Raw genomic sequence first — 19,569 nt, 5'->3', positions numbered from 1 at the left:
CCATGTAATTTGGATGTATTGGCAACTCTCCTTTGAGGTAAACTTCGCTTATTTTTTAATGATGCATTTAAATCATGCCTGCCTGGTTTGGATTCAACCAATCGTTTTGATTCTATGTCGGCCATTGGCTGTGATTGATATTTATGTTCTGCTTGTATTGCTAAATGAGATGCCATTTCATTGACAGGCTTTTCTTCATGTTTATCAGCAACAGGACGGGGTCGAACACGCATGCTACGTTTACGTTTAATCTTGGGTTGCTGCAAAACTTGTTCATCCTCACCTTCATCACGATCATGAATCCAACTGCCAGACTGTTGATGATCCATGTGAGAATCACCAGAAACAGCAATTTCCCCTTCTTCCAACTCATCTGTCTGGCAAAAACAGTTACAAGACATTTAATCAGAATAAGATAGAGCAAGACAAACAATAAATGGAAAATTCAAGATGCAAATCAATGCACATACCATCTTTCTTGGTATCGAACTTGGCCTGGCATCTAGTGCAGAAAGTGAACCAAATTTCTGAGAGGAAACTGATGGAGATACCGTCTGGATCAATCTTTGACTGTCTGAGGATGATCCTGAGGAACCAGCCTCTTCAACCATCTGATTATTTCCAGCACTTTCCAAAGATCTAGGAAATGCATAACCGGCAGCCTCGCAAAGTATACCATCTTCCAACTGATCTTTATCGATGGGTTGAGGTCCATCAGGACCACTATACCCATCGTCTTCAAATTCTCCTATTTCACCTTCTTCATGTGCATATCCATTTCTTTCATCAGAGCTTGCTTCGGAGTACTCTCCATTCTCATCATCTACTTCTTTGTAACTTAGATGCTTTTTCCCCTTGGGCCGTCCTCTTTTCCTTTCTTCACCAGGTTCCACAGGTATTGTACCACCAGTTAAAATGTTCTTTGACGGTCTTTTTGACAGCGCAGCAACAGCAGCATTCACCTCCCTTGTATTGGCTCGAAGCCACTTGGGTACTTGATCAAACCTTGTCATCTCCTCAATCCAATCCTCCTCTTCATCCATTTGATCAAACAGTTCCACTTCCTCTTCGCTCCTGGCAATCATTCGATTTACCTCCTGCAATGATGGAACGTCATGGACAGTTTCTTGATACCTCTCTTCATCATGCAATAATGTCTCAAGTGTCAAACGCCTCTCTTCATGTGTTGTTCTTTGATCAAAGCGTCCAGCATTAATAACCTCATCAGCCATATCTATCTTATATTGTTGAATATTGTTCCTTATGAGGCTCTCAATAGATCCTATGTAGCGATCCTTACCTGCAAGTTCATCCTCCATGTCAACAGTGCCTCCACTTCTCATTTCATCCTCCTTCTGATGGCTAGCGATCTTGTCAACAACGGCTTCCATATAGATAACTTTAACCTCTCTTTTCTGTCCAATCCGATGAGCTCGGGCAACAGCCTGCTCCTCATTTTTAGGGTTCGGATCAGGATCATATATAACAACTGTATCAGCAGACTGAAGGTTCAGACCTCGTCCAGCAGCTCGAATGCTAAGCAAGAAGATGAAGCAATCTGAATCAGGGCTATTGAAGTCAACTATAGCCGACTCACGATCTTCCAAACTGGTTGTACCATCAATTCTTCTGTACACAAGTCTTCGCCATTGCAGGTATTCTTCCAAGATGTCTAGGAGTTTTGTCATGGTACTAAACAGTAGAACACGATGTCCTGTTCTTTGAAGTTTAATGAGAATTCTATCCAGGATCCACAATTTTCCACAAGACTTTACAAGGAAATCTTTAGATAAGTCATTGAAGAAGGGATAATTAAGCAACGGATGATTGCAAGTTTTGCGGAGCTCCATGCATCTGTTGTTTAAAGTTTTATATTGCTTCACCTGGTAGACCGGATTCTTTAGAACCCTACGCTTCTCATCCTCAGGATCAAGACGAAGGGTACCAGTTGATTTGACCCAATCATAAATTGCACTTTGAACAGCGGACATTTTGCATTTTAGAACTATCGAGACCTGCAATGCAGAAAAAATATTAGTCCAGCGCCACAGATACAGTGCAACTTGTCAAGAAGGCTATTTTAGTCGCACCTTAGGTGGAAGTGAGCCTTCAACATCTTCAACACGACGCCTGAGCATGAAAGGCTCAAGAATCTGATGAAGTCGGTGGATAATGATAACTTTCTTCTCAGTCTCGAGCCAATCATCCTCCCCATTTTGGGTTGGAGCAGGACCTTCCTTTTGAAATGGTTTAGAGAACCAATCATGGAAGGCTTTCCTATTGTCAAAAACCTCAGGAAGAAGTAAATTTAGAAGTGACCAGAGTTCCTTCAAATCGTTCTGCAGTGATATCAGAGCATAAATAGTTCCGTCAACAAAATGTATAGCATAAACATACTGTGTAAAGTTCTTTTTCTCTCTTATAGCAAGTTGATTAATTCTTCAAGCGAATGGGCAAGCACAACAAAAATAAATGAATGCATTCAATCTAGATACTAATATATACATCAAAGCAAAATGTATCAAATCATATCAGACCTGTAATGGTGTTCCTGTCAAAAGCAGGCGCCTTTGACAACGGTATCTATCAAGATCACGGGCCAGGACTGAATCCCTATCCTTCATTCTCTGTGCTTCATCAATTATGATATACTTCCAATCGACTTTTGAAAGCTTTGATCGATCATACATGATGAACTCATAAGTAGTCACAAGGACATTAAACTTCATAGCACAAACCTCCTGCAAAAATGTAACAGAGAAGGAAATTGGCAGTGAAGATGAAGCACTCTCCCTACATTTATGAATAAGATAAGGCATGCTTACTTGTGAAAATAATTTTGACCGTTGATCCTTGCTTCCAACATAAAAAATGCACGACACAGATGGTAGCCAATTATAAAACTCGCTCTGCATAATGAACACAGTTTTTCATGTCAAAAAGCACGCATAACCACACAAATAAGGATATCCTTAGTGAAAAAGTTGAAAACTCACCTTCCAGTTAACTAAAACAGCATTCGGTACTATTATAAGATGCGGGCCATAGTTTCCTTTAAATTCCATCAAGTATGCAATCAATGCCATAACCTGTAAAGGAAATACTTTAGCATTATACACACACAAGAACTCATTAAATGATCATGCATTAGCCTTAAACCTTACAAGGACAAACAATCATGTAATGATCAACATAAAAAATTTATTATGAATTGTGAAGTCACTCAAAGAAGTACATAATAAACCTTGTTTCCATCTTAAGGAATTACTAACCTGCACAGTTTTTCCAAGACCCATCTCATCCGCCAAAATTCCATTCAACTTGTTATTGTACAAAGAAAGCATCCATTGTAAACCAACCTTGAAAAAATAACATGTTAAATCCTGAAAGTTTGCTTGAGTGGGTAAAAAATAAAACAACCACTCAATGAGTATTTCATATGATTTAGCAACCTACAAGTTGATAGTCTCTCAATGTTCCAGCACGTAACATTGATGGTTGCCTAATCACAGTTTCACTCACAGCATGAGCAAGGTTGTAATACCTGAAGAGAAGCCAATAATGGTGACAATCAAGCACCCGAAGCATTGTTACACATAACAAGGCCAATTTAATAAAATTCTAAAAAAAACATTATAAACAAGATCAGGGCACTTGAAAATTGAATAAAATAAGCAAAAATATCTTGAGCAACATTTGCTAAAGTTACAATCTCCCAAGCATTTTTGCAACAAAACAAATCATCATAAACATGCATATTAAATAGAGATTAACTAACACAAACTCACTTGTTGACAGATGAACTGTCCCTAGGAGCATTCATCTCCAGAAAACGATTTCTAATCATTACTTCCTCCCCTGCACAAGCTGCAGCAGCTCTTACTTCTTCCTCAGAAAGACCCTAGAGTTAAAAACACAAATAATGGATCACTGGCATAGAAAAAATCTCACATAATAAGTTCAAATAGTGCATTAGAAGCCATCAAAAAACCAGAACCCTGACAACAACACACTACGGAAAGTTCTCAGAACATCGGAGGGGGAAAAGTTGATGAAGCATACCTGCAATCGTGCAGCAGCAGCAGCAGATTTTGCTGCCTCCTCCACTTCCTGTTGATTTTTGGCAGCAGTTATCTTACTTCCTAATTTATGCAGATACTCTTCTGTCTGACTTAAGAAAGTTGAGAGAACAGCATATCTTTCTGCAGCATCGCCTGGCATGCTAGTCTGTTGCTCCAGTAACATCTCTCTATATCGGTCAACATCATTGTTCTTTAAAGCTTCCATCCTTTTGTTTCTGTCATCATCTTTACGTTTTGAAAATTCCCTCATCATCCTCTCGTGATATTTACCCACACCCCTGTTGCGGGCAGTACGGGCATCACGAATAGCCCAATGTGTCTCAAGAAGCTTCTTACGCCATTGAAATATAGATTTAAGCTGCTTCTCCCTCAAAGCTCTCTGAGATGCCTGCACTTGTCTAGCAAGTTCCATACGCTGACGCTCACACAGCCTTACAAACTTACGATATGGCCTATCCGGCATTGCCATTATCTCTTGTTGCTGTTGATCAATCTCGTCCCTTAAACGTGCCTGAAGGTCTACAAGGCGAAGCTTTTTTTCTTCAATCTGTAGCCTTAACACAAGATCTGGCCTAATCCTTTTCCTCTCTAAGTTCACTGCCAACAACCCTTCAATCTTCTTTAAATTTTCTGTACGTTTCTTGTTAAGTACTTCCATGCCTTCCTCTAAAAGAAGATCTTTGACATCATATGCCAGTGACAGATTATTATTATTGTTTACCATCATCGATGACCCAAAAGAGTCATGTTTCCTAGTGAATGAAGGAAAATCAAATAGGGGTCCGCAATATTTTCTAGTAGATGCCGCATCCTTTGGCTGGGAAACAGTGCTTGTTTGTGCCGATTTCTTAATTTGGGTTGAGTCGGATACAGAAGCCTGCGGTGCAACCGCCTTTCCCCTATCTAGCACTAAATCATTCCTAGGAGGAGTTCTGTTCTTTCCACGATCACTGTCCCTGTCCTGGTCTGACTTATCAGGGCATGCAACTGATTTCTGCTCTTCCTTTCCAGCAGATAATGTTGGAGCAGATTCCTTTGGTGCAGGTGGCATAACAGCTTGCACAGGAACCGGTGGTACAACGGATTTCTCTTCTCTGGGAAAGGGTTCCTGCTTTAAAGAACTCTGTCCATTAATAGCTGGGATAGATTGTGAATCCTTTGCATTGGGTTCAGTGTGCCTTGGTTGTTCTGCCGCGATACTGCCAGAAGGTTTGTCTTGATTTTGTCCTCCTGTGGGATGATTTGAATGTTGCACCTGCATCTCAAGAGGCGGCGGAGCAATAGCACGTAGAAGTTCTTGAGGCAGAGTACCTTCCCCTTTCTATCAACAAATAGAAAAGGCAAAATTAGATTATAGGCAGCATATTTTAATAGGAATATATAAATAGCTCATGCACAAATAATGCAAACACACTCAGACAGATAGAATGAAATGAAGCAGAGATCTAACCTTCAGCCGCCTAAATGCAAGTATTTGGGCTTTAAGAACATGAAGCTGCTGCTTGGTAAACACGCTTCCTGTCCGATGCTGAGGCATCTGAGCTGGTGGTGCCGTTTGAGATTTAGCATGACTTCCCGAGCCACCTTCATTTGTTGGAACTCCGGCCTGAGATGAGGATTGGTTTAACTGCCTTAAGTTTTGCATTTGCGGGGGTTCTGAACCAGATGATGAAGTTTTTGCACCCATGGGATGTTCTGCACCTGAGTTCCTGTTGGCAGAAGACTGATGAGGATGCACAGAGGGCATTCCATTTCCCACTGAGACTGGTTGCCTCAAAGAAGCTGGAGACTCTCTTCCTTGAGCACCAAGTTGCTGCATCACCATGTCACTGGAGCCACTGCCTATGCCAGAATTTGTTGTGGAGCCAAAATGGCCGGGTGGAACTGACTGCCTGGCTTTTGAAGAACCTGACTGCCCAGATGCTTCACTTGACGAATTAGCATGTGCAGAACCCTCACTTCCAACAGCTGGAGAAGTGACCTGCTGCCTTGAAACAGGAACAGGTGTTGACTGAACACCAACGTTGCTCTCGTTGACCTTTTGTTGGGAGGCCATCCTTGCCTGCATCATTGGAATGAGCTGCGACATTATGTTAGCATTTGCAGGATGCGACAAATCTATGTTGCGTTCGCGTGCCCATGCCTGCATAGCCTGGTATTGCGCAGACATTGCCATAAAATTTTGAATTCCCTGCTGAGATTCTGGCACATGCATTGGTCTCACCACATTGCCAGGCATTACATGTCCAATAGCTGGTCCTTGGGATAAAGGCTTTCCTTCAGTCTTCTGATCAGGAGCTGTCTGCGGTCCTGGCTCGATCTGTTTTTCCCCACGTGACACATGTTCGGAAGAATTCCTAGATGATGATCCTTGAGCTTGATGCATAGCCTGCATAGCCATCATTTCCTGCATTTTCAGATTTGCCACGCGCATTTCCTGATCCTTCAGAGATGGGTTTAACATTCCCATTTTAGCTTGCTGCTGCGACTGAATTCCCATCGCAGATTTTTGTTGTGCAAGTGCATATTGAAGGTATGCTTGATGCATAGGATTCATCATTTGCTGCTCAACACCTTGAGCCCTGAACTGGCCATCTTGGCTGGCACCATGTTGAGCTAATTCCATGAACTTTCGAGACTGCTGGGGCAATTGCATGGCACCAGGAGATGAGAAATTGTTATTCCCAAAGGCACCCTGGAGCCCAGCTTGATATGCTAAGAAAGCTTCATTCCCTTCAGGTTTTCTAAGTAACTGTTGTTGAAATGACTGCATATACAAAACCGGGAAAAAGGTCATGACCCCGAAACCATTAATCGTTTCTTTCTGAAGTTTAAAAGAACACAAAGATGTAAGGTGATAATGCGAATTTCATCAATATCAAGGTTGAAATAACCACCAAAAAAATATTAAGTATAACAAGTTCATTCAGTGGAAAGTTTTACACAATTGTACTGGTGATTTTAGATATTTTAAGGTTAAAGGTGTAAGTAGAAATGAAAATTCCATGGATAATATGCCCTATACAATTACAGTACATAAGAAGAAAAAAAGCAGACAGTGCCCTCCACTTAAGTGACAATATAAAACCAGAAACAATATAGCTGATTCCAAACCACCTTGACAATATGACATGCAGAAAATCATTCATATAATTATCTAATCGTCATTTAAGTCCAAAAAGCAAATGCACCAACATTTCAGAAAAGTAGTTTACACAAAAAGGGTTAATGTTTTCCGTTGCCAATAATTTTAGATCCCATATGAACATAAAAATAAATGTAAGAAGACAAATTAGCTAAGAAATTCAAAAACCACAGCAAAGTTCATATTGTTTGTGTGATCAAATGGAAACTTCTGACTCAAAAGCTGACAACATTACCTAGCAGCACTCCACTGAACTGAAACATGCCTAGTTTGACTCATAGTACACAAAAATTTAATTGGTCTTTAAAAGGAAGGAAAGAGAGAAAAACCAAAACGAACCAAAACCGGACCAACAAAACAAGATAGGTACGAGGTTGTCATAAATTTAAATAAAATAAACAAATGCAAATTCCACTGCATCCCAATTTCCAAAATCAACGGCACTCCCAATTCCCAAGTCCCCTCCCCAAACCAACTGTTACAAAATAATTAAGCTCCATAAATTCACTATCAGCAGTTGCATTCTCAAGTCAAATTAATTGCTGAAGCCATATCCTATAAACCGAAGAAACAAAAAATCCAAAAGCAACTGCAAAATAGCTGACTCAGAATCANCCATAAAGGCATAAACCACACCCCTCACTCACACAATCACACTACCGATAAGCCATGTTATCCAAAACCATAACATTGTTCAAGAGCACATTTTTACGGAAAAAAAAAATCATAGAAATTCAGCTTCAAAACCCTCCATAAAAAATCCACACCTGTCTACTAGAACTTATCTGCTGCTGCTGCTGTTGCTGCTGCTGCTGCTGAAGATGATGCTGATCAAGCCCCAATTGGGATGCCGAAGACGAAGACGACGGCGACGCCGCAGCTGACGACGTCGCCGTGGAGCCCGTCCGGCCAACCCCAGGGTTCCGGCCACCGCCACCTGACTGCATGGAGCACAAATCCACCCACCAAATTCCCCAACCCCCAAATTTAGATCACTCACAGTACAAACACCCCATCATTCAAGAAAACAGAAAAACTCAAAAATCATCAAAATTGGAGAGCCCACAAGGTTAAAAAAGCCTCAAATCAGTACAAAATTGAAGAAAGGCCCAATCTTTTCGTTGTTCTGGATTCAGGGTATAGAAGCATCTGCCATTTTTTCTCTCTCTAAAAAGCTCCGATTTTCTCTCTCCAAAAAAAGCCGCGAATTTCGGAAGAAGAAGAGGGGTAAGTGGGTGTGGATCTTTGGTGAGAGGGGGGCGAAGGTTCACTGAGAGGAACGAGGCTTGTCCGAATCGGTGAATTCCACTATGTGGGTCGCACGCGATTGTGTGCAATTTTTTTCTGATCAAATCCTAACTTTCTTTTTAATTTTTTTAATAAAATTGATTTCTTTTTTTTTTTTTGAATTTTGGGTTGAGGTTGGTACTCGGTAGTGAGAGAAAGATTAAAATCTCTCTCTGTGTCTTAAAAAAATGACAATGATAGTTGGGTCGGGTTTGCTTTGGTTCCTTTTTAACGGAAGGTATCCATTGAGATTGCCCCTCCTTTTTCCCAAAATTACATCATCTTGTTCTCTAATCTATACTCTATAATCTACAAACAAAAAAATTTAAGTGTATCCAAAATATCAGTATTAAAATTATTTTAATCGTTAATTTTAATTAATATATATTATATATATTTTTTTTTATAATTAAAATCAACTGTTAAAATAATTAAAATATTAATTTTTTTAATATACTTAAAACTCTTTTTAATTTATATATGGAAGTGGAGTTACCCTTTATTTATTTTTTTTTTAATTTACTTTGAGGAGTAATATGCTTTAATATCTAATTAAAAGTATGTTAAATGTACCCTAAAAATATTTATTAGGTTAATTAAATGGTTAGAATGAATTTTTAAAAATAATTATTTGTTTATATTTCAAGTTTAAAACTTTCAATTTTATTGGTAACAAGGTGCTCTAATAATAATTATGAGTTTAGTAAAATTTATTGAAAAGATATATCTATTTTCAAAAGATAAAATATTACATATTTGAGAAATTAAATTAACGAGTTAAATATTAAAGTAGTTTTTGAGATTGGCTGTTTAAAGAAACAATTTTAAAATTTCAATTGTATTATATAAACGTTTCTAAGATTGAAAAGATTGTATCATGTTAATCATTTATTCTCTTTCTTAGATAAAACATTGTTGTTGTAGTTTTAACGTTAAATTTTTTATGAAATTTCATTTAATTTTAATGGTCATATATATTTTTTTGTGAAAAATAAGATGTTTTATGACTCATTAAGAATAAACAACATCGTTTAATCAAGTATTTAGCCCGATAACTAAAGTCACATTATTTTCTCTAATTCAACATGGAAGGGTATGTGTGAGATCACTAACGACGTGAAGAGTAACTTGACGTAAAGGGATGGGAGATTGTCATGGTGCAATTTTTTCAGTCGCGATGATTTTATTAGTGTAATTAAAATTTCAATAATCTTTTAAATGGAAGCGACAAATTTCAATAATCACTTTAAGAATTAACTCCAAATTCATCAATTTAGGTTGGCTGAAATGGTAATTCACTTATTTTTTTAATTAAGTGTCAAAATTTTGAATTCTATTTATACAGTAATCAATACAAATTTTTAAATAAAATTTAAATCTATAATGTATTAATTTTTGATAGTCAATTTATGAAATACCATAAAAATTTTAAATTTATGTATGTATGTTTGAACCCTTAATAAGTTTGTTAACTATTGAATATGCCCTCAAGAAGCTAGCACTTGGTAGTTGATTCAAATGACAATGTTATTTTCCCTTTATGAATGTATAATAGTGATTTTGAATTCGAGTTCTAAGTATGAATAATTTTCAAGTTAGATTGAAGTATTGACCCAATTTGGCATATAGTCAAAATCATTTGAGAAACTCTGATTTTAAAATTATCCTATATGCTACTATTGAGGTCAATGTCATCCTCATCCATGAACTAACAAGCTTGCAAAATTTGAATTCATCTTCATTATTATTCTTTTGATATTTTCACTTTATAGAAGCTCTGTAATTTGTACTATTGAATACCCTTTTTGAAGGGGACATTCATTCCTATATTTCAGCATTTTTTTTTTGTGCCTATTATGCTTGCTTCATTAACAATGCAAACCTTAATTAATAATAGAATTCGAGTAAAACAAAGTTAGCATTATTTGTTTGAAGAGATGTAGTAAAATTAGGGTCAGGAATGTTAAATCACAAACTTAAATATAACATACACACAAACTGTTATATATTAATTTGTGAACTCAACTAACCCAAACTAATACTATTGCCTTTAAAATTCAAACAAGAGAAGATATAAGAAAAAAATATATCAAAACAAAGTTCGAAAAAAGGAGGTAGAAACTCGCATACCGTTACCTTCACCTTTTTAAATTTGAATATGAAAGTAACAATGGAATTGGATTGGGTTATAAAAAATACAGGTACTTCATATTTGTGTGGTATCAGAGTAACAGAGAATTCGGACCATGCGAGTTCCTTCATGATAAACGGACGGTCCGAATTGTTAAACCGTGCGATTTGATTTTCCCATTCATATAAAAATTTTGACATGTAAAGAACACAGAGAATAAATTTCTTCAGTTCCAAATCAGACCATTCGATTTGTTCAACAAAATTTTTAAATCAAATAACTCGTAGAATTTGAGTTCTACATTCTGACACTCATAAAAAGCTATCTCACAGATTTGTCTTGTACCTCATAAATCCATATTAAGACACATCACATACAAGGCTTCTATAACCATAAAATTGAGCCTTACCTTCAGGTAAAGTTGATAATAAAAAAATATTAGATAATAATTTAGTAAAATATGTTAAATGATCTGACGATTCTCGATTATTAACTTCATACGAAAAAAATTACAAATAAGACTTTGTCCAAAAATAAATGCAGTAGTGAAGTGTGAACAACATGTGTAGGGCATCAAAAGCTTCCAATTAAACATAGAGAAAATAAATAGTTGCATTAGCAAATTGGGACACACCACAAACAATGGGGAAACAATGCAGACATGTGCAACATTAGAGAATATGCATCCACCGTACCAACCAGAATTGGTATCTGCCATGGTATCTGGCATCTTCAATTAAGGAACGTATTACACCATAGCCCAGAAGCCTCTGAAGTCTGAACTATTTATGGCCATGATACACAAGTCACAAGTCACAATCTTTGTTATTGACTTATTGTAGAAAATTCAATAGCATATACCAGTCCACTCTACCAAGTAAAGAAGTGAGGAGTGAAATAAACTAATAAAGTGCATTCCAAGTTTCCAACTATATTAACAAGCTAACTCCGAGAAGTTGCTATTCTTTTGCTTTTTCTTTTCTTATATGCTTATAAAATATTAAAATTCCTATTCTATTTGTTGATAGCATCTTAAAAATATTGAAAAAATAAAAGAAATCCGACCTGCCGGATTCGAACCAGCGACCTAAGGATATCTGAGAGTTATTAACCCACTACAGTCCTCCGCTCTACCAACTGAGCTAAGGTCGGTTTTGTGTTATATTGTTCATATTCAAACAATAATAAATTTCTTAAATTGTCATGTGTTTTTGATTTTGGACGAATAACAATACTGCTCTTGAACTATTAACATAGCACTTTATTAAATTTATAATTTTAAAAATAAAATTATAAAAATTATTCTCTCCAAAATAATAAAAAAGTGGTTGATGCCTATTGAGTCGCTAGTTTAAATAATTTAGACACAAAATTTATTGTCATTATAGAATTGTCTAATATCATTAGATTTGAATTTAAATTCTTGGTATCTATTTAAAGTGAACTAACCAATAAATCAATTCAAATTGATTGATTTATTTGACTATTTTTATCTTTTTATACTTGACATAAACTTTAAATAATTAGGTACCAATTTACAGTTACGATATAATTGGCCTAGATAACAACTCTGATAAATTTATGTTTGTAAAACATACGTCAACTTAATTATTAAGGCATGATATATAATTTATCTAATTAATGTATTATTTATTACTATATTGCCCGATTTGTATGAATAATAACACATATAACTAAAAATAAGCCATCGTTTTATTCATTTTGTCTTTTTAAATTAAAATTTAAAAGTTGTTACAAACGGATTTAGAGTTCAAATTTCAAATCAGTTACTTTAAATTAGACATATTCATTCTCCGAATATTCAAAACCATCAAAGAATGTTCATAGAAAACTCGCACTACACCACACCCTATCTGTAGCAAATCGGGTAGACAACTCTATTCGAACGAGTTGGTGCGAATTGAATACCTGCGAATATGATATATATTGCCAGTGCTAGATACACGACGAAATATAAATTATTTATTATTATTATTATTATTATTATTATTAAATGGTCAAATAAACAAAGTTCATTCTATTAATATTTATAATTTAAATTCTTTTATTTGTAGATAAAAAAAATGTAAACCATGTTTGACATTATAACAATGATAAAAAATAGTATATATGCACCAAATATGCATGCAGTTGTTATATTGAGTGGATTTGGATCCTCTAAAGTTTGAATTTCACTTTAGAGAGTAAAGTGTGATCTTCTACCCTTGAATAGTTTCTCTTTCATATTTATTTTTGGTCCCACCTATGAAATCAATGGTGAGAGATCACACTTTACTCTCTAAAGTGAAATTCAAACTTTAGAGGATCCAAATCCATATTGAGTAATTATTCCACGATATCTTAATTTCTATCTTTATTATTCTTGGCTAAAGCCAAAAATCAATTGACATAATGTTATGATATGTTTCATGATATTTGTAAAATACACGTTTTATTTTTTATTTAGATTTAAATTCAAATTTTTTATATTTATTTAAAGTAAACTAACTAATAAATCAATTTAAATTAATTGACTTATTTGACTATTTCTATCTTTTTAAATTTGACTTAAATTTTAAATAATTAGATACCAATTTACAGTTACGATATAATTGGCCTAGATAATAATTCTAGCAAAGTTATGTTTGCAAAAAGGAAAAGTATAAGTAGATAATAAAAATATTAAACAATGTAAAGTTGGATGTTCATTTATAATTTATCTAATTAATGTATTATTTATTATTATTACCTGATTTGTATGAATAATATATATATATATATATAATTAAATTCAAATTGAGATTCAAAAAGTTATTACAAACGGATTTAGACACATTCATTCTCCAAAAACTCAAAACCATCGAAGAAAGATTATAGAAAATTCAAGAACAATCAAAGAACTCCAAAACAATGGAGAACAAGAATAACAAGAGAAAAGATCAACCTTCATCAGCCTCCACCAACCACCACCACCACCACCGCCACCGCAACGTGAAACCAAAGCTTGCGGCGGTTACTCCTCCCAATCCAGAGCCTCAAGATCAAGAAATCAGAGAATTGCAGACACTCTCTCTCTTCCCTACCGAACCTTCACCTTCTTCCAATCATTCACAAGATCCAGAGTTTTCATCGCCACCACCGGCACGGGCCGTTACCGACGACCTCAACATAGTCATCACTCCTCCGTTTCCATGGGCCACTGATCGTCCAGCGAAAATCCACACACTCCAATATCTCAACCAAAACAAGATCTTAACAATCAACGGAGACGTTCAATGCGGAAGCTGTGGCGAAAGATTCGAAATGGAGTTTGATTTAAATAAAAAGGCTGCAGAGCATGGAAAGTTCTTGAAGGATCATAGAGCTTCCTTGCATAGTAGAGGTCCAAAAGAGTGGAGGAACCCTAATCCGATTGCATGCAAATTCTGCGGCCAAGAAAAAAGCGTGAAGCCTGTTATTGGAAACCGGAAGGAACACTCCATCAATTGGTTGTTTCTTTGGTTAGGTCAGTTCATAGGGTTCTGCAATTTAGAAGATTTGAGGTATTTTTGCAAGTACAATAAATTGCATAGAACTGCAGCCAAAGATCGCTTTGTTTTCAACGTTTACAATGAAATCTTCAAACAACTCATTCAAGCCAATTAGAAATCACTGTATCATGATATGTCAAAATCGATGCTTAGTTAGGGAGCAACCAGATTTTGTTACCTATTGAAAGGATAGAAAATCATTAGTCCAAACCCTAAATTGCTGAATTTGTCATGTGTTTTTTCATTTTGGACCAATCACAATGCTGTTCTTGAACTATTAACATAGCACTTTGACTCTGTTTTGTATTGAAAATGCAATTCTTTATTGAAAAAATCTAATACAAATTCTTATTCATTTCTTGTTGTTTTGAAATTTATCCTTTTATTTATTTATTTTGCTTGCTTTTTTTCTACCAATCTCAAAATACCATTTATAAAGTGTATAAAACTCAATTACATCTCTAAAATTCATATAGTGTCTTTTACATTATGAGATTTCAACATAACATATAGACTTTGATTGAAGTTAAAGGATATGTTCTCCTTAGAGGACTTTAGAAAGAATAAACTTCATGCTTTTGTTTCAGAACAGTAACAGTTGTTATCACTATCACCAATTCTTTATGTAAAATTTTTAAGTTCAATTAGTAGACTCAGTTATTGATATCTTTAAAATAAATGGTGTGTTATGCTCTCAAAAACAGAGGTGGCAAAATTAAATATATAAATTTGGCAATGCTTGATTATTGTAATAATAGGCAATTTAATTTAATTAATCAACAGATACTGGCTGCATGTTTTCAGCTTCTCTCCTAAGCTCTTGGAACAGAATAGAAGACAAGTATCTCTCTCCAAAGCTTGGATGAACAGTCTGAGATAACATAACAATCAACATCAACATCATTTTACTAATAAGTGTTACTTAGCAACTAAGTAATAGTAAGAAACTTGTTCCCTTAAATATATATTGGGTACTTTTCTCATTTTTTTAATAAAATAAGAGCATATTTTGGGTAAAATGACACATTTAAAAAGGTAAAAATAATGACAAATTAATTTTTTAGTCAACAGAAGAATTTATATATTTTGTATTTTCAATGATTGTTAGTGACCTAAAGAGACTTATATTTTTTTTTTAACTTAAAAAGCTAATATATTTAGATACAAATTGTGTTTAAATATATATTAACTTTTGAATGTATTAAACTACTTTGTTGAAAAGAATAAGTATTTTGAAACCAAGTTAGAGTAGAGTAAATAATTTATTAGATATATAAATGGTTCCATTACTATTGTCACTGACTTTTAATTGGAAAACAAATAAGTGATTGACTAATAGAAAATCAAAAGCGTTCTTTACATTTTAAAATGTGAGATATCTAAGTTTTTGCGAGGGATTTACTTGTCTTTATATATTTTGGACGGACAAACTTCTTGTATTTTAAAAGATGAGAGGCGTTTTTGTATTTTCAACTAGTTAAAGACTTATTTGTCATTTTTTCTAAAAAAAAAAAAGAAAAAGAAGAAAAACAGAGTCATTTGAATACTTACCATGAGTCCTTCCTTTAAGGCCAATTGCCTAGCCATGTTAATTGCATCTTCACTTCGGACCTAACATGCAAGTAATTGATAAGTGACCAATAATAATTATGGGTACAAAAAATTAGAAAACTTTAACCTAATATATATATGCTTACTTCAATAACTTTGTCCATTATATCCATGTCCAGTATATCTGGTTTGAATCCAACTCCATTTCCAGCAATTTCATGAGGACCTATATCATATGAATAATCATAAATAACTATGAAAAGCCAAAGTTTCACAAAAATAAATAAATAAATGAAAAGGGTAAGCATGATATTTACCAGGTTTACCACCATTTAGAACATTACTTTCAGCTGGCTCCACACCATATATCTAATGACACAACAAAATAATAATTATTCAAGGAATTTAATTTGATGAGTGAAAATTGAATACTTCACTATAGGATGTTAAGAAAAGAAATAATTAAACTGACCTTAACATTAGGATTCTTGGATTTAAGGTATCTTCCTACACCAGTGACTGTGCCTCCACTGCCTATTCCCATGACAAATATGTCAACTTGTCCATTTGTTTCCTCCCATATCTCTGGACCTGTTGTCTCAAAGTGCACCTGATTCCCCAACCATTTTTCTTTTAACAATCAATTCTTTTTCCAATTTCAAAGCATTTCATGACATTCCAATTTTGAATCATCAAAATATTTCATTTTTCTAAACATATATCACTACAAGAAATCCACTAAAAACATTCAATTTAGTAATTAACTAATTAACATCTGGTTTGAACCGGTAATTCAATTATAAATTAGTGACCTATTTAGCAACTAAAATAGCTTGTTACTGAATTGGTCGCTTATGTTTGTCTATCGGTTACTGAATCGGTTGCTATTCAACAAATTTCTTATAGCGATAAATAGTTAAGGACAAATAACATATTTTTTTTCTAAAGTTAAATAAGACTACGTTTGGAAAGGAGACTGAGAGACTGAGACTCAGTATCGTGTTTGTTAGTTCAGAGACTGGTACTAAAATTTCTGTCTCTATCTCTAAAATTTCAGTATTTCAGTACCTCCAAAAAGTAGGGACATAGGGGACTGAAATTTTTAGAGATGGAGATTGAAACTTTAATAACATTTTATACCTAAAATATTTTCATTTCAATTAATTAATTCTAATTTTATCCTTTGTGCAAATTAAATTAGAGTTTCATTCTTGTTTCAATTCCTGTCTCTCATTTTGCACCAAACAAAATACTGAGATTTATTTCAATTCCTGTTTCTTAGTCTCTGTCTCTCGGTCTCAGTCTTTCTGTCTCTGTCTCTCCACCAAACGCTACCTAAGAGACTGTGACTGGGAGACAGAGACTAATTAAGTCTTTATATTGTGTTTAGTGTAAAATATATTGGATTGAGTTATGTCTTAATATTATATTTAATTTAAGATAAATATGAAGATTGAGTAGATTTTGAATGTTAAAAGTTAAATGGAGATATTTTTGAGAAGAAATATTATTAAAATTTAAGTATCTGTGTTCCCACTTTCTAGAGGTACTGAAAATATTGAAATTTTGGTTTTAGTCTGTGGCCACCAAACACAATATTGAATCCCAGTCCCATAGTCTCAGTTTTAGTCTATGAAAGCAAACACTACCTAATTTATATAATATACAATGTTGGATTTGTATTCTCTAAATTTTGAATTTTACTTTAGAGGATAAAGTGTGATCTCTCACCTTTGAATAGTTTTTCTCTTATATTTTCTCTTGATCCTACTTATGAAATAAACGGTAACAGATCACACTATATCCTCTAAAGTTAAAATTTAAAATTTAGAGGATCCAAATTCACCAACATTAACACCCTTTGATCTGGTATACATATCCTAAAAAATGTACATTATATACATATAACTTAAATCTTAGTGATGTGTGGTGTATAATATTGAAGTACTTACTTGACTATTGGCTGGGTTTGAAAATTGTTGTAGCATGTGAGCATTTGGTGTGGTTTCTAGAAGTTGATAAGCCTTCTTAACAGTTCCACCCATTCCCTTGGTTGGATCAGTGAGTACTAACTCAGCTCCAAAAGCTTTCATGGTAACTCTTCTCTCCAAACTTGTGTAAGATGGCATGGTCAAAATAATCTTGTATCCTCTCAAAGCACCCATAAATGCCAAGCTTATTCCCATGTTTCCAGAAGTAGGCTCAATAAGAGTTGTCTACACACCATATTAAACCATAATAAATAATTAATTAAATCAAATATGAGAATCTTCAACAATATGTTAATAGCTTAGTAAAGTAAAAAATTGATGATGTTGCCACAAAATAAACCAGTTTGGCCAACCTTTCCTGGTGATATCAAATTCTCTTTCTCTGCATCTGTGATCATAGCATATGCAGCTCTGTCCATTAAGAAAATTATTTATAATTTAAAACTGATAGGCGAAGACAGATGTATATATAATGGGTTTAATTATTCGGTTGGTCTCATAGTTTTACCGAATTTGCAATTAGGTCCCTATACTTTTTTCTTTTCAAATGAGTCTTTATAGTGCTTTTAATTTTGTAATTGGATCATTTTCATGTCAAAAACATTAAAATTAACGGAATATTTTTCTCAAAAAATATGTAGTTAAAGATCTAATTAGGTTCTTAATTATGGATACTTCAATTTGTAGAGAAATATTCAGTTAAGATTTAATTATTGTATCAGTCCCTATAGTTTTACCAAATTTTCAATTAGGTCTCTATACTTTTTTCTTTTTCAATTAGGTCTCTATACAATATTAGCTTTTGTAAGTAAGTCTCTACCGTGACAAAAACGTTGAAATTAACAGATTATTCTGTTAAACTATACCGAATATTCAATCAAGTGTTAGACATATTCGTTTTATTTAACGAAAAATTATGATAATTCAACCATTTTTGTCACGGTATATTGACTCAATCGAAAAGAAAAAAAAAAGTATAAGAACCTAATAAAAAAAAATCAGTGACAGAGTAATTAAACCTTCAGTTAACTCTATCTTTTTTACACCAAAAATAACCTAATTACAAAATTAAAAGCAGTATAAGAACTTAATTTAAAAAAAAAGTAATTAAACCATACTAGCATAGTTAAAATAGAATTAAGACCTGTCTTTGACACTGGCAGTGGGTTGCATCATTTCTTGCTTGGCAGCAATAAAAGCTCCACAACCTTGAGTTACTTTGTTAAGATAAACAAGTGGAGTTCTCCCAATGAGCTGAAAAGAAAACAAGAGTGATGAGTTATTGTGTTTCATAGTATTGATAAATATGAAATGAAATAAGCAAGGTTATTATATTAATTACATGGGAGACATGATTCTTGATGTTGGTTTTGGGAAGATCATTTGCTAGATCTCTAATGGGTTCAGCTGATAAGGTAGTGTAGAATAATCTACTCATCATAGCATCTGATGAAGAAACCCTTTTGTTGATTAAGCTCCTAATAGCAGCCATTGTTAGACTTGATTTGGAATGAGTATATAGAACCTGATACATGCATGAACTATACATATAAATATAGTGGAGCTAGAAGAGTTCAATTTTGCTTTTATTAGAGGAGACAAGAAATGATGGCAACTGGTAAGGCAACTTGCAGAGGCTGCTATGTGTTCTTCTGTATAATATAGATATCACCTTTTATATAGGACCATTAATTTTGTTTATTTTATGAGATACAGTGTTCAAATTTCAACCATGGATGACGACGCTTTTGTAAGGAATCATAGCACATGGTGGGTTAATTATTTTTTGACTAACTAGCTAGATTTGTAAGGAATCTTAGGCTCTTAGCACATGATTTAAAATCAAATATTA

The 19,569-nt window shown here is 34.2% G+C and overlaps 3 protein-coding genes, 1 long non-coding RNA gene and 1 other non-coding gene across 5 annotated transcripts in view; 2 read left to right on the top strand and 3 right to left on the bottom strand.

The window, feature by feature from the left end:
• Nucleotides 1-8,375, bottom strand: part of LOC107621516 (ATP-dependent helicase BRM) — a gene marked incomplete in the record, with an annotated part of 10,446 nt that extends 2,071 nt beyond the window's left edge. Inside the window, 12 exon segments of the mRNA XM_016323546.2 lie at nucleotides 1-377; nucleotides 471-2,015; nucleotides 2,091-2,339; nucleotides 2,538-2,741; nucleotides 2,826-2,909; nucleotides 2,997-3,089; nucleotides 3,273-3,359; nucleotides 3,457-3,544; nucleotides 3,789-3,901; nucleotides 4,063-5,403; nucleotides 5,533-6,849; nucleotides 7,995-8,375. Coding sequence (XP_016179032.1) covers nucleotides 1-377; nucleotides 471-2,015; nucleotides 2,091-2,339; nucleotides 2,538-2,741; nucleotides 2,826-2,909; nucleotides 2,997-3,089; nucleotides 3,273-3,359; nucleotides 3,457-3,544; nucleotides 3,789-3,901; nucleotides 4,063-5,403; nucleotides 5,533-6,849; nucleotides 7,995-8,174 — 5,678 coding nt within the window.
• LOC110268442 lies at nucleotides 6,856-7,626 on the top strand. Its single transcript, XR_002356524.1, has 2 exons — nucleotides 6,856-7,070; nucleotides 7,124-7,626. It is a non-coding gene; the product is annotated as an uncharacterized LOC110268442 (long non-coding RNA).
• Nucleotides 11,705-11,797, bottom strand: TRNAY-GUA. Its single transcript has 2 exons — nucleotides 11,761-11,797; nucleotides 11,705-11,740 (listed from the first exon to the last, which is right to left on the bottom strand). It is a non-coding gene; the product is annotated as a tRNA-Tyr (tRNA).
• Nucleotides 13,556-14,290, top strand: LOC107628100. The gene has a single exon (XM_016330908.2). It carries the CDS (start codon nucleotides 13,556-13,558, stop codon nucleotides 14,288-14,290), a length of 735 nt encoding a protein of 244 aa, XP_016186394.1.
• On the bottom strand, nucleotides 15,595-19,380 carry LOC107621508 (L-3-cyanoalanine synthase 2, mitochondrial). The gene is made up of 8 exons (XM_021114599.1): nucleotides 19,060-19,380; nucleotides 18,862-18,971; nucleotides 18,071-18,128; nucleotides 17,679-17,942; nucleotides 16,199-16,336; nucleotides 16,044-16,095; nucleotides 15,873-15,952; nucleotides 15,595-15,786 (listed from the first exon to the last, which is right to left on the bottom strand). The coding sequence occupies exons 1-8, from the start codon at nucleotides 19,264-19,266 to the stop codon at nucleotides 15,661-15,663; spliced, it is 1,035 nt and encodes a 344-aa protein (XP_020970258.1). The 5' UTR covers nucleotides 19,267-19,380; the 3' UTR covers nucleotides 15,595-15,660.

The sequence above is a fragment of the Arachis ipaensis genome, chromosome B02 (assembly GCF_000816755.2).
Source record: "Arachis ipaensis cultivar K30076 chromosome B02, Araip1.1, whole genome shotgun sequence".
NCBI lineage: Eukaryota > Viridiplantae > Streptophyta > Magnoliopsida > Fabales > Fabaceae > Arachis > Arachis ipaensis.
This window is presented reverse-complemented; position numbering and strand designations above follow the sequence as displayed.